We start from the raw sequence: 14597 nt of genomic DNA, 5'->3' as shown, positions 1-14597 counted from the left end.
ACAATTCCCTCAGAAAACATCAGGCAATCGCAGCGGAGCTTTGCTGCTTATCAGTGAGACCATGGCTACAGCTAGGTGGTTCTAGTCGCTAAACAGATAGTGAGATTAGATAAGAGCTTTGCTTTTTGTTCCTGCTGCTAAAGGTAAATAAGCCACAAAGGAGATTAAATGAACTAATGTGAGTTTTCTTAATGCATCACCATTAATCATTCTACTGACTCAGGTGTGGAGCTCCTACAGGGACTAATACAAGCACCAACCTGTGCAACACTTGCAGTAAACTACAGTGTGGGGCTCGGGTGAATCAGATGATGTCTAAGGTAAGGTTAGCATTAACAGGACAAGAAGAAGCACCTCTGATGGGTTGTGCACTGAGAGAAATAGTATCGTTTGTAGCACCAATTATTCCTCAGGCTAATCTACCGAATACACGCACCATAATAGCTGTTGCTAAGGAAGTACTATCACTGCTGAGTATTTGGGCCTCTCCCGCAACGTTCCTACAAAGCATTAGCCATCCAAACGCAATTCTTTCCAAATATAGGCATGTGACTGTTTGACTTCTGTTCCTATCGCACTCAGTGACAGAATTGTGCAAACATTATGTGAAATCACACAATTTGAAAGGCGGGCTTTAGTCAAAGAGCAGTGGGTGGCTTCGTACCTCAGTTATTAATGTTCCAGGACACGTGGTACCATAGCATACTGGATGCGGCACGGTGAAGGCTTCTTCAGGTTTGATATCAATCAGCACCACCTCATCTGGAGAAATATCATAAAATGGCCACTTTGCCAAGGATCCTTAATTACATGAAAAGGCGTGGAGGAAATGACAACCCAGGGATGGTGTTATTAAATGACCATTCGTGCTGACCTCCCATTAGTGTTGATCAAGAGGGAAGCACTTATCCATCTATGAAAATAGAAGTTAAGAGCCAGAATCCTCATCTCAACACAAGGCCAGGTATCCTCCAACCAACCAAAATAACAAATCCAGCCAGGCAGTTAGTAGAGCTTTGTGTTCCACGGATTTCCAGTACCTGCAGATTTTCTCTTGTTTGCCGCTGCCTCAAAGTTCCAGAAACCCTGGCCCAGACCTGACCTTGGGTACCGTCAGAGTGGAGCTTGCACGTTCTCCCTGTGAACGTGTGTATTCCCCTCCAGGTACTCTTGCTTCCTCCCACATCCCAAAGACACATGAATTAATAAGTGGTAGATTCTGAGCGAATTTGATCAGAATGTGGGGAGAATAAAAGGAAGGGATTAATGTAGGATTAGTATAAATAAGGGATTGATGGCCAGCATGGTCTAGATGGGCTGAAGAGCCTGCTTTTGTGCCGTTCTCTCCATCACCTAGGTGAAAGGGGAGGCTTGATGATGGATGGGAAAGATGAGGTAGGAAAGGCATTTACATGGAGTCAAAGATAAGTTGGGACTGTGCAAGGTAATTATCCATAAAAGGGTTCAGCAATTCATAAGTTTGTAAAGAACCTGGAAGGGTGAAACAAAATTGTTTTTCTCATGGAGACAAAGAGTGTGGAACAGGCAATGAGAGAGTGCAAAAGGGCAGTGAACTGAATGCTGCACTTGATTTTCCTTTCAATAGTGATGGAAATCAGGCAGAGAACTCATGATTGGACTGTCCCACCATCAGCAAAGATTAAAAAGCTCCCCCAAAAATCTGTCACAACCTTAAGCCCCACTGAGCAGATCATGAACCTTATTATCTCTGTGACTGACAAAGGAAAATTCAAAGCACAACTCCATCCAGGAATTTATCAACATGCAATGGGACATTGGAAACAAACAGGAAGTGTGGTAGTTACACCATCAAAAGTGGCAACGGTACAAGAGAGATGTACAGGAGCCTCAGATGAACCTGCTCTGTTCTCATAATACTGCTTCCCGAGTCTGCTGTTCCAAAGTTCAAAGCAATAGAGCAGCCTGTTAGTAATAACCATACTGCCAATGCCTACACGATATAAATAGACAATAGACGCAGAAGTAGACCATTCGGACCTTCGAACCTGCACCGCCATTTTGAGATCATGGCTGATCATCTACTATCAATACCCGGTTCCTGCCTTGTCCCCATATCACTTGATTTCCCTATCCATAAGATACCTATCTAGCTCCTTCTTGAAAGCATCCAGAGAATTGGCCTCCACTGCCTTCCGAGGCAGTGCATTCCAGACCCCCACAACTCTCTGGGAGAAGAAGTTTTTCCTTAACTCTGTCCTAAATGACCTACCCCTTATTCTCAAACCATGCCCTCTGGTACTGGACTCTCCCAGCATCTGGAACATATTTCCTGCCTCTATCTTGTCCAATCCCTTAATAATCTTATATGTTTCAATCAGATCCCCTCTCAATTTCCTTAATTCCAGTGTGTACAAGCCCAGTCTCCCTAACCTCTCTGCGTAAGACAGTCCTGACATCCCAGGAATTAACCTCGTGAATCTACGCTGCACTTCCTCTACAGCCAGGATGTCCTTCCTTAACCCTGGAGACCAAAAGTGTACACAATACTCCAGGTGTGGTCTCACCAGGGCCCTGTACAAATGCAAGAGGATTTCCTTGCTCTTGTACTCAATTCCCTTTGTAATAAAGGCCAACATTCCATTAGCCTTCTTCACTGCCTGCTGCACTTGCTCATTCACCTTCAGTGACCGATGAACAAGGACTCCTAGATCTCTTTGTATTTCTCCCTTACCTAACTCTACACCGCTCAGATAATAATCTGCCTTCCCGTTCTTACTCCCAAAGTGGATAACCTCACACTTATTCACATTAAACGTCATCTGCCAAGTATCTGCCCACTCACCCAGCCTATCCAAGTCACCCTGAATTCTCCCAACATCCTCATCACATGTCACACTGCCACCCAGATTAGTATCATCAGCAAACATGCTGATGTTATTCTCAATGCCTTCATCTAAATCGTTGACGTAAATCGTAAACAGCTGTGGTCCCAATACTGAGCCCTGTGGCACCCCACTAGTCACCACCTGCCATTCCGAGAAACACCCATTCACCGCTACCCTTTGCTTTCTATCTGCCAAACAGTTTTCTATCCATGTCAATATCTTCCCCCCAATGTCATGAGCTTTGATTTTACCCACCAATCTCCTATGTGGGACCTTATCAAATGCCTTCTGAAAATCGAGGTACACTACATCCACTGGATCTCCCTTGTCTAACTTCCTGGTTACATCCTCGAAAAACTCCAATAGATTAGTCAAGCATGATTTACCCTTGGTAAATCCATGCTGGCTCGGCCCAATCCTATGACTGCTATCTAGATATGCCACTATTTCATCTTTAATAATGGACTCTAGCATCTTCCCCACTACTGATGTTAGGCTGACAGGTCGATAGTTCTCTGTTTTCTCCCTCCCTCCTTTCTTAAAAAGTGGGATAACATTAGCCATTCTCCAATCCTCAGGAACTGATCCTGAATCTAAGGAACATTGGAAAATGATTACCAATGCATCCGCAATTTCCAGGGCCACCTCCTTTAGTACCCTAGGATGCAGACCACCTGGACCTGGGGATTTGTCAGCCTTCAGTCCCATCAGTCTACTCATCACCGTTTCCTTCCTAATGTCAATCTGTTTCATTTCCTCTGTTACCCTATGTCCTTGGCCCATCCATGCATCTGGGAGATTGCTTGTGTCTTCCTTAGTGAAGACAGATCTAAAGTACTTATTAAATTCTTCTGCCATTTCTCTGTTTCCCATAACAATTTCACCCAATTCATTCTTCAAGGGTCCAACATTGTTCTTAACTATCTTCTTACTCTTCAGATACCTAAAAATGCTTTTGCTATCCTCCTTTATATTCCTGGCTAGCTTCCGTTCGTACCTCATTTTTTCTCCCTGTATTGCCTTTTTAGTTAAGTTCTGTTGTTCCTTAAAAATTTCCCAATCATCTGTCCTCCCACTCACCTTAGCTCTGTCATACTTCCTTTTTTTTAATGCTATGCAATCTCTGACTTCCTTTGTCAACCACTGTGGCCCCTTTCCCCCCTTTGAATCCTTCCTTCTCCGGGACATGAACTGATTTTGCGCCTTGTGCATTATTCCCAAGAATACCTGCCATTGCTGTTCCACTGTCTTTTCTGCTAGGATATCCGTCCAGTTAACTTTGGCCAGCTCCTCCCTCATGGCTCCATAGTCTCCTTTGTTCAACTGCAACACTGACACCTCCGAGCTGCCCTTATCCTTCTCAAATTGCAGATAAAAACTTATCATATTATGATCACTACCTCCTAATGGCTCCTTTACTTCAAGATCACTTATCAAATCCTGTTCATTACATAACACTAAATCCAGAATAGTCTTGTCCCTGGTCGGCTCTCATACAAGCTGTTCCAAGAATGCATCCCGTAGGCACTCTACAAACTCCCTATCCTGGGGTCCAGCACCAACCTGATTCTCCCAGTTCACCTGCATGTTGAAATCCCCCATAACTACTGCGGCATTACCTTTGCCACATGCCAATGTTAACTCCCTAGTCAACTTGCACCCAATATCCATGCTACTGTTTGGTAGCCTAAAGACAACACCCATTAGGGTCCTTTTGCCCTTACTGTTCTTCAATTCTATCCACACAGACTCCACTTCTCCTGATCCTATGTCCCCCCTTGCAAAGGACTGAATCTCATTCCTCACTTTTGAATCACATGATTTATTGGAGTAAGTTATATCTCTTACAGTCTTAACTTTTGTTCAGTGTACTTTCATCTTGTAGGAATGCATGATTAAGGTCAGAAGTAATCTAAGATTCCAGGCACAATGTTATAAACTCTTTATAAAAAGGTAAAGGTTCATGATTCATGGGGTTTTTCCCAACATTTTTAGTCCAAGTCTTCCAACCATTAGAATGCTTACTCCAGCAACTAAACCAGCAGGCATGAATTTTCTTGAATTGTACCATTTATTTTCACAGCATCTGAAGCAGCAATAAATTAAGCTGCATTTTTTATTATTTCACACAACAATTTTAGAATATTTTAATGGGCAAGTGCACTGGGCAAAGTGGAGAGAGAAGCTTGAGGAAAAAATTGCGGGTGAATGGACCCAAAGAATAGAGGCCTCTATATTGCCTCTGCTCCCTATGAGACCATCAGTGGGATCAGTGCACTTACCTTATACAAAAATTTTATATAAAATGTAATACAATCAACTAACAACATTCCTCTCCCCAACAGACTGGTCCCAAAAGATTTTGTTCATAATCTGATATGTCCAATAAACCACCCATTAATACACAAGTCAGGTGTAAGCAGTGAATAGGGTGCGTTACTTTAAAGTGATGGTATGAATCTTTACCCTATATTTGCAGTTATACCGTCCTATACTACAGTCTATCATTTTGTGATGAAGTTCAGCAGAGTACCCTTCTGATTACTGTCTGCAAAGAATATTGTTCCAATAAATGGTATATTGCAAACACCCTATGTGGAAAACAGTGGAAGAAACAGAGGAGAATTTCACTGCTCAAACATCTTACTGCGAGGGGAAATGCTGGCCAAGGACCAATACTGAAAGAAGGAAATCAGTCCTGACTACCCTACCGATGAGTAATCTTCAACCCAGAGAGATGTCTGTCATGAAAAGGCATAGATACATGTGGCACTGTTGAACTTGGTTCAAATTCACTACAATATTGGTCATTGTGAAACTAGGCTATAGATAGAGGTCCTCTAATTTAGCTTTGTGCAGGAAGTGGGGGATGATGTTGGAGATTCAGATACAAGGCAAAGTGTCTTAGTGGAACAGCTGACAGGAAGAGAACGTTTTCTAATAAATATGGCAATATTACATCGCACAACACTATCTCTTAAGGAAATTACACTCAAAGTATCAAAAAGGCTATATAAAAATAAATTTCACAATTTTCTTTCAGAACACACATATATAAATGTACAATAAATCTTTTGACACTGCCTATATCTGAGAAATGCCTTAATCAATGGCAAATTACAATGTATAAAATTGACATTACTGTTATTAAATCATGCAAAAAACATGCGGAAAAAACATGCCAAAAAAACCCCCCAAAGTCTTTTCCCGTTGGTTGAATGTTAGGTTCAGCATGCAGGTAGTTTTCGCTACCAACCTGCCCCTCTGCTGGCCAACGAGCTCCAGACACTGGTTCCTTGAGAAAGAGACGGCTCAGTACTTTGCCTCGGCGCTGGCACAGGCACAGGTTTCATCATCTGCACTTTAGAGGCAAACTCTTCCGACACATCCTCAATGGATGAGATGTCAAGCTCACTCTCCTCATCGTCTGACAACTGCAAAGAGAAAGCAGAGATGGTTGATGTGGGTGGCACTATCAGTGAGGTAACCGGATGGAGGAATAGAAAAAATTATTGGGATTACTGGAGACTACTTCATCAGACGCTAACACAATTAATTGCATAATTGGCACAATCTGGCCCCTGAGTTGAGGAATTGGCAGAGAAGGGTTGCATGCTTCAATATGTAGAAATATTACAATGCAACAAAGACATGGCCATTACTATTCCCATGCTTAGAAACTCCTGGTCCAATACTTGTTAAATGTTTAGGACTTTCAATATGAATGCCCAGAGTCTCTCCATCTTATCTGCAGTATAAAATAATTTAACTTCAGTTAAGATAAGATCTATAAAGATAGCCATGTATTTTTACAAAGCTACTGCTCATAATACTTCTGCACCACCCCAACTGGCAAAAACATGTGCATTTTGCTGAGCATGTACTACCTTAAGTTTGAAGGTCGGCACAACATTGTGGGCCGAAGGGCCTGTAATGTGCTGTACTATTCTATGTTCTATGTTCTATTAAGGAGGAAGGAGACACAGCCACACTTCCTCAGATACACTCTGGGTGTATCAGAACTACATTTATTCTGTTTGCCCTGTATACTTGTTCACACAGGTCTTTCTTTGGAATAAAAATAACTTGCAATCAATAATTTTAAGTCAAATTTACAAATTTCACTGTTAAGTCATTAGTAGATTTTCTTTCAATACATCAGTTTTAGCTGGTTCCAGATGAACAAGAAATACAAGTAACAAGATCAATGAAACTCCCCACGTATACTGAGGCACAGTACAGGAGGGCACTAGAGGTGGTCATGTGCCTTCCTGTACTGTGCCAGGGTTCAGGATTCACCATTAAGGAGAACGTTCGACGAGGGGCTGTTGGACAGTGCACGATGTGGCAGTAACAGGGAAGATAAATGTAGTGTGTGACAAGCCAGGAGATCTGGACCATGGAAGAAAGGAAAGGAGGAGAGGAACCAGAGGGAGGTAATGAGCATGTGAGGAGAAGAGAAGGGGCAAGAGGATAACAGAATGGGGAATGGCCATTCTTTTCCCTATGGTCCACCATCCTCTCCTAATAGAGTCTTCCTTCTTCAGCTCTTTACCTCTTCCACTTACCTCTTCCACTTACCTCCTCCTAGCTTTGTACTTCATCACTCCTCTCCTGTCCACCTCCCCCCTCACCTACACTTACCTATCACCTACTCCATCCCCTCTTTCCACCTACTCTAGCTTCTGCCCCCTTCCTTTTCAGTCCTGATGAAGGATTTTGGTCCAAAACATTGACTCTCAATCCCCTTCCAGAGATGCTGCCTGACCTGCAGAGGTCCTCCATCATTTTGTTTGTGCTGCTTAAGATTTCCAGCATCTGCAGGAGCGCTTGAGCTTATGGGTTGATGAGAACAATCAAGCAATGGATGTGCTGATTAACCACTAACCGAAGTCATTCCCAGAATGGAACCTGAAGACAAGAAATTCCATGAGCTAAACATTGTGGAAACACAGAAAACCTACAGCACAATACAGGGCCTTCGGACCATAAAATTGTGCCGAACACATCCCTACCTTAGAAATTATGAGACTCACCTATAGCCCTCTACTTTACTAAGCTCCATGTACCCATCTAAAAGCCTCTTAAAGACCCTGTCATATCCAGAGACCCTATCGTATCCGCTTCATCGTGATGATAAAGATGAAGGTAGACTGCTTATGAGGTTCAGCAATTTGATGATAATTTAAGTTCAGGTTCAAGTTTATTGTCATCGCATATGTACATGGAGTATAAATGCCATGAAAATTAGCTTTTTGCAACAGTAGTACTGTACATGAACCATGACAAATAAGTTATATTTAATTAAATTATACATAGCTTACACAAAAAAGGTCAAACTTATATTTTACTGGGCATAAGTACATGCACTGTATGTCCAGGTGCAAAGTATAACTTCTTTGCAGAAAAATCACAGGTACCATACATCATATAAACAGCATTCACACGAAAATATAAATTAAACAAAAATCATGCACATTTTTTACAGAAGAGAACAATGTTAGAAAGAAAAGTCTACTTTGGTACAAAATAAACATAATGACACGAATACATGAAAATCTGCAGATGTTGAAAATCCCAGCGACACACACAAAATGCTGGAGGAACTCAGCAGGTCAGGCAGCATCTATGCAAAAGAGAAAACAGCCAACGCTTTGGGCCGAGACCCATCTTCTTAAAGACACTAATGCAAACCGACAGAGAGAAAGAAACATAGTCAGGGGTAGTGTTACAGATTTTCAGGTCAGTCCAAGAACCTGATGGCAGTGGAGATTTAGAATGAGAATCAGGTTCAATATCACTGGCACATCATGAAATTTGTTGTTATGTGGCAGCAGTATATTGAAATGCACAACAATAAATTTGTAAATTATAATAAATATATATTTTATTAAAGAAAAATGAAATAAGTCATGCAAAAAGACAACAAAGAGGTAGAGAGGTAGTGCTCATGGGTTCAATGCACATTCAGAAATCTGACGGCAGAGGGGAAGAAGCTGTTTCTGATCGCTGAGTGTGTGCCTTCAGGATTCTGAACCTCCTTCCTGATGGTAACAGTGAGAAAAGAAGCTGTTGTACAACCCTGAAGACAAAAGCCACCTGAAGTAAAACTACAGGACCTCCTCAATTTGTCAGGAGTGGCAGTAAGGCTCACTAGAATAGACAGGAGTGGCGGTTATGCAGTCCAGAACAGTCAGGAGTGGCAGTATTAATGTATAGGACAGTCAGAAGTGGCAGCTATGCTGACTAGAATAGTCAGGAGTGGCAGTAATGCTGTCTAGAATAGTCAGGAATGGCAGTAAGGATGTCTAGGATAGTCAGGAGTGGCAGTAAGGCTGTCTAGGATAGTCAGGAGTGGCAGTAAGGCTGTCTAGGATAGTCAGGAGTGGCAGTAAGGCTGTCTAGAATACTCAGGACTGGCAGTAAGGCTGTCTAGAATAGTCAGGAGTGACAGTAAGGCTGTCGAGGATAGTCAGGAGTGGCAGTCCGGCTGTCTACAATAGTCAGGAGTGGTAGTAAGGCTGTCTAGGATAGTCAGGAGTGGCAGTAAGGCCATCTAGGATACTCAGGAGTGGCAGTAAGGCTGTCTAGGATAGTCAGGAGTGGCAGTAAGGCCGTCTAGGATAGCCAGGAGTGGCAGTAAGGCTGTCTAGGATAGTCAGGAGTGGCAGTAAGGCTGTCTAGAATAGTCAGGAGTGGCAGTAAGGCCATCTAGGATAGTCAGGAGTGGCAGTAAGGCTGTCTAGAATAGTCAGGAGTGGCAGTAAGGCTGTCTAGGATAGTCAGGAGTGGCAGTAAGGCCGTCTAGAATAGTAAGAAGTGGCAATAAGGCCGTCTAGGATAGTCAGGAGTGGCAGAAACGCTCTCTAGGATAGGCAGGAGTGGCAGAAAGGCTGTCTACAATAGTCAGGAGTGGCAGTAAGGCTGTCTAGAATAGTCAGGAGTGGCAGTAAGGCAGTCTAGAATAGTCAGGAGTGGAAGTTACACTGTCAAGAATAATCCGGAATGGCAGTAAGGCCGTCTAGGATAGTCAGGAGTGGCAGTAAGGCCGTCTAGAATAGTCAGGAGTGGCAGTAACAATCTCTAGAGTAGTCAGGAGTGGCAGTCAGCCTGTCTAGAATAGTCAGGAGCGGCAGTAAAGCCGTCTAGGATAGTCAGGAGTGGAAGTAAGGCTGTCTAGAATACTCAGGAGTGGCAGTAAGGCTTTCTATAATTGTAAGGAGTGGCAGTAAGGCTGTCTAGGATAGTCAGGAGTGGCAGAAAGGCTCTCTAGGATAGTCAACAGTGGCAGTAAGGCTGTCTCGGATAGTCAGGAGTGGCAGTTACGCTCTCTAGAATAGTCAGGAGTGGCAGTAAGGCCGTCTAGAATAGTCAGAAGTGGCAGTAAGGCTGTCTAGAATAGTCAGGAGTGGCAGTACGTTTATCTAGAATAGTCAGGAGTGGCAGTAAGGCAGTCTAGAATAGTCAGGAGTGGCAGTAAGGCAGTCTAGGATAGCCAAGAGTGGCAGTAAGGCTGTCTAGGATAGTGAGGAGTGGCAGTAAGGCTGTCTAGGATAGTCAGGAGTGGCAGAAAGGCTCTCTAGGATAGTCAGGAGTGGCAGTAAGGCTGTCTAGGATAGTCAGGAGTGGCAGAAAGGCTGTCTAGGATAGTCAACAGTGGCAGTAAGGCTGTCTCGGATAGTCAGGAGTGGCAGTTACGCTCTCTAGAATAGTCAGGAGTGGCAGTCAGCCTGTCTAGAATAGTCAGGAGCGGCAGTAAGGCCGTCTAGAATAGTCAGGAGCGGTAGTAAGGCCGTCTAGAATAGTCAGGAGTGGCAGTAAGGCCGTCTAGAATAGTCAGGAGTGGCAGTAAGGCTGTCTAGAATAGTCAGGAGTGGCAGTAAGGCCTTCTAGGATAGTCAGGGATGGCAGTAAGGCATTCTAGGATAGTCAGGAGTGGCAGGAAGGCTGAGTAGAATAGTCAGGGTGGCAGTAACGCCGTCTAGGACAGTCAGGAGTGGCAGTAACGCCGTCTAGGATAGTCAAGAGTGGCAGTAAGGCCGTCTAGGATAGTCAAGAGTGGCAGTAAGTGCCGTCTAGAATAGTCAGGAGTGGCAGTAAGGCCGTCTAGGATAGTCAGTAGTGGCAGTAAAGTTGTCTAGAATAGTAAGGAGTGGCAGTACGTTTGTCTAGAATAGTCAGGAGTGTCAGTAAGGCTGTCTACAATAGTCAGGAGTGGCAGTAAGGCTGTCTAGAATAGTCAGGAGTGGCAGTAAGGCAGTCTAGAATAGTCAGGAGTGGAAGTTACACTGTCAAGAATAATCCGGAATGGCAGTAAGGCCGTCTAGGATAGTCAGGAGTGGCAGTAAGGCCGTCTAGAATAGTCAGGAGTGGCAGTAACAATCTCTAGAGTAGTCAGGAGTGGCAGTCAGCCTGTCTAGAATAGTCAGGAGCGGCAGTAAAGCCGTCTAGGATAGTCAGGAGTGGAAGTAAGGCTGTCTAGAATACTCAGGAGTGGCAGTAAGGCTTTCTATAATTGTAAGGAGTGGCAGTAAGGCTGTCTAGGATAGTCAGGAGTGGCAGAAAGGCTCTCTAGGATAGTCAACAGTGGCAGTAAGGCTGTCTCGGATAGTCAGGAGTGGCAGTTACGCTCTCTAGAATAGTCAGGAGTGGCAGTAAGGCCGTCTAGAATAGTCAGAAGTGGCAGTAAGGCTGTCTAGAATAGTCAGGAGTGGCAGTACGTTTATCTAGAATAGTCAGGAGTGGCAGTAAGGCAGTCTAGAATAGTCAGGAGTGGCAGTAAGGCAGTCTAGGATAGCCAAGAGTGGCAGTAAGGCTGTCTAGGATAGTGAGGAGTGGCAGTAAGGCTGTCTAGGATAGTCAGGAGTGGCAGAAAGGCTCTCTAGGATAGTCAGGAGTGGCAGTAAGGCTGTCTAGGATAGTCAGGAGTGGCAGAAAGGCTGTCTAGGATAGTCAACAGTGGCAGTAAGGCTGTCTCGGATAGTCAGGAGTGGCAGTTACGCTCTCTAGAATAGTCAGGAGTGGCAGTCAGCCTGTCTAGAATAGTCAGGAGCGGCAGTAAGGCCGTCTAGAATAGTCAGGAGCGGTAGTAAGGCCGTCTAGAATAGTCAGGAGTGGCAGTAAGGCCGTCTAGAATAGTCAGGAGTGGCAGTAAGGCTGTCTAGAATAGTCAGGAGTGGCAGTAAGGCCTTCTAGGATAGTCAGGGATGGCAGTAAGGCATTCTAGGATAGTCAGGAGTGGCAGGAAGGCTGAGTAGAATAGTCAGGGTGGCAGTAACGCCGTCTAGGACAGTCAGGAGTGGCAGTAACGCCGTCTAGGATAGTCAAGAGTGGCAGTAAGGCCGTCTAGGATAGTCAAGAGTGGCAGTAAGTGCCGTCTAGAATAGTCAGGAGTGGCAGTAAGGCCGTCTAGGATAGTCAGTAGTGGCAGTAAAGTTGTCTAGAATAGTAAGGAGTGGCAGTACGTTTGTCTAGAATAGTCAGGAGTGTCAGTAAGGCAGTCTAGAATAGTGAGGAGAGGCAGTAAGGCAGTCTAGGATAGTCAGAAGTGGCAGAAAGGCTCTCTAGGATAGTCAGGAGTGGCAGTAAGGCTGTCTAGGATAGTCAGGAGTGGCAGTAAGGCCGTCTAGAATAGTCAGTAGTGGCAGTAAGGCTGTCTAGAATAGTCAGGAGTGGCAGTAACGCTGTCTAGAATAGTCAGGAGTGGCAGTAAGGCCGTCTAGGATAGTCAGGAGTGGCAGTAAGGCTGTCTAGGATAGTCAGGAGTGGCAGTAAGGCCGTCTAGAATAGTCAGTAGTGGCAGTAAGGCTGTCTAGAATAGTCAGGAGTGGCAGTAACGCTGTCTAGAATAGTCAGGAGTGGCAGTATGTGCCGTCTAGAATAGACAGGAGTGGCAGTAAGGCTGTCAAGAATAGTCAGGAGTGGCAGTACGTTTGTCTAGAATAGTCAGGAGTGGCAGTAAGGCAGTCTAGAATAGTGAGGAGAGGCAGTAAGGCAGTCTAGGCTAGTCAAGAGTGGCAGTAAGGCTGTCTAGGATAGTGAGGAGTGGCAGTAAGGCTGTCTAGGATAGTCAGGAGTGGCAGTAAGGCTGTCTAGGATAGTGAGGAGTGGCAGAAAGGCTCTCTAGGATAGTCAGGAGTGGCAGTAAGGCTGTCTAGGATAGTCAGGAGTGGCAGTAAGGCTGTCTAGGATAGACAGGAGTGGCAGTAAGTCTGTCTCGGACAGTCAGGAGTGGCAGTTACGCTCTCTAGAATACTCAGGAGTGGCAGTAAGGCCGTCTAGGATAGTCAGGAGTGGCAGTAAGGCCGTCTAGGATAGTCAGGAGTGGCAGTAAGGCAGTCTAGAATAGTCAGGGGTGGCAGTAAGGCCGTCTAGAATAGTCAGGAGTGGCAGTAAGGCTGAGTAGAATAGTCAGGGGTGGCAGTAAGTCTCTGTGGGATAGTCAGGAGTGGCAGTAAGGCTGTCTAGAATAGTCAGGAGTGGCAGCTACGTTGTCGAGAATTGTCAGGAGTGGCAGTAAGGCTGTCTAGGATAGTCAGGAGTGGCAGAAAGGCTCTCTAGGATAGTCAACAGTGGCAGTAAGGCTGTCTCGGATAGTCAGGAGTGGCAGTTACGCTCTCTAGAATAGTCAGGAGTGGCAGTAAGGCCGTCTAGGATAGTCAACAGTGGCAGTAAGGCTGTCTCGGATAGTCAGGAGTGGCAGTTACGCTCTCTAGAATAGTCAGGAGTGGCAGTAAGGCTGTCTAGATTAGTCAGGAGTGGCAGTAAGGCCGTCTAGGATAGTCAGGGGTGGCAGTAAGACCGTCTAGGATAGTCATGGGTGGCAGTAAGGCCATCTAGGATAGTCAGTATTGGCAGTAAGGTTGTCTAGAATAGTCAGGGGTGGCAGTAAGTCTCTGTGGGATAGTCAGGAGTGGCAGTAAGGCTGTCTAGAATTGTCAGGAGTGGCAGTAAGGCTGTCTAGGATAGTCAGGAGTGGCCGAAAGGCTCTCTAGGATAGTCAACAGTGGCAGTAAGGCTGTCTCGGAAAGTCAGGAGTGGCAGTTACGCTCTCTAGAATAGTCAGGGGTGGCAGTAAGGCCGTCTAGAATAGTCAGTGGTGGCAGTAAGGTTGTCTAGAATAGTCAGGAGTGGCAGTAAGGCTGTATACAATAGTCAGGAGTGGCAGTAAGGCTGTATACAATAGTCAGGAGTGGCAGTAAGGCTGTCTAGGATAGTCAGGAGTGGCAGTAAGGCTGTCTAGAATAGTCAGGAGTGGCAGCTACGCTGTCTAGAATAGTCAGGAGTGGCAGCTACACTGTCTAGAATAGTCAGGAGTGGCAGTAAAGCTGTCTGGGATAGTCAACTGTGGAAGTTACGCTGTCTAGAATAGTCAGAAGTGGCAGGAAGGCCGTCTAGAATAGTCAGGAGTGGCAGTAAGGCCGTCTAGGATAGTCAGGAGTGGCAGTAAGGCTGTCTAGGATAGTCAGGAGTGGCAGTAAGGCTGTCTAGGATAGTCAGGAGTGGCAATAAGGCTGTCTAGGATAGTCAACAGTGGCAGTAAGGCTGTCTAGGATAGTCAGGAGTGGCAGTAAGGCTGTCTAGGATAGTCAGGAGTGGCAGTTACGCTCTCTAGAATAGTCAGGAGTGGCAGTAACAATCTCTAGAATAGTCAGGGGTGGCAGTAAGTCTCTCTGGGATAGTCAGGAGTGGCAGTAAGGCCGTCTAGAATAGTCAGGAGTGGCAGTAAGG

The 14597-nt window shown here is 45.1% G+C and overlaps 1 protein-coding gene across 4 annotated transcripts in view; it reads right to left on the bottom strand.

Moving 5' to 3' along the window:
* Positions 1-14597, bottom strand: part of LOC140725323 (cilium assembly protein DZIP1L-like) — a 274345-nt gene that overhangs the window by 56498 nt on the left and 203250 nt on the right. For all 4 annotated transcript variants that reach the window (XM_073040644.1, XM_073040643.1, XM_073040642.1 and 1 more), the window contains exon 16: positions 6124-6301. In XM_073040644.1, coding sequence (XP_072896745.1) covers positions 6124-6301 — 178 coding nt within the window. The remainder of the gene's footprint in view (positions 1-6123; positions 6302-14597) is intronic.

Source organism: Hemitrygon akajei, chromosome 3, assembly GCF_048418815.1.
Source record: "Hemitrygon akajei chromosome 3, sHemAka1.3, whole genome shotgun sequence".
NCBI classification, from domain to species: domain Eukaryota; kingdom Metazoa; phylum Chordata; class Chondrichthyes; order Myliobatiformes; family Dasyatidae; genus Hemitrygon; species Hemitrygon akajei.
Note: the sequence above shows the minus strand (reverse complement) of the source record. Positions and strands in the feature narration are given on the sequence as shown.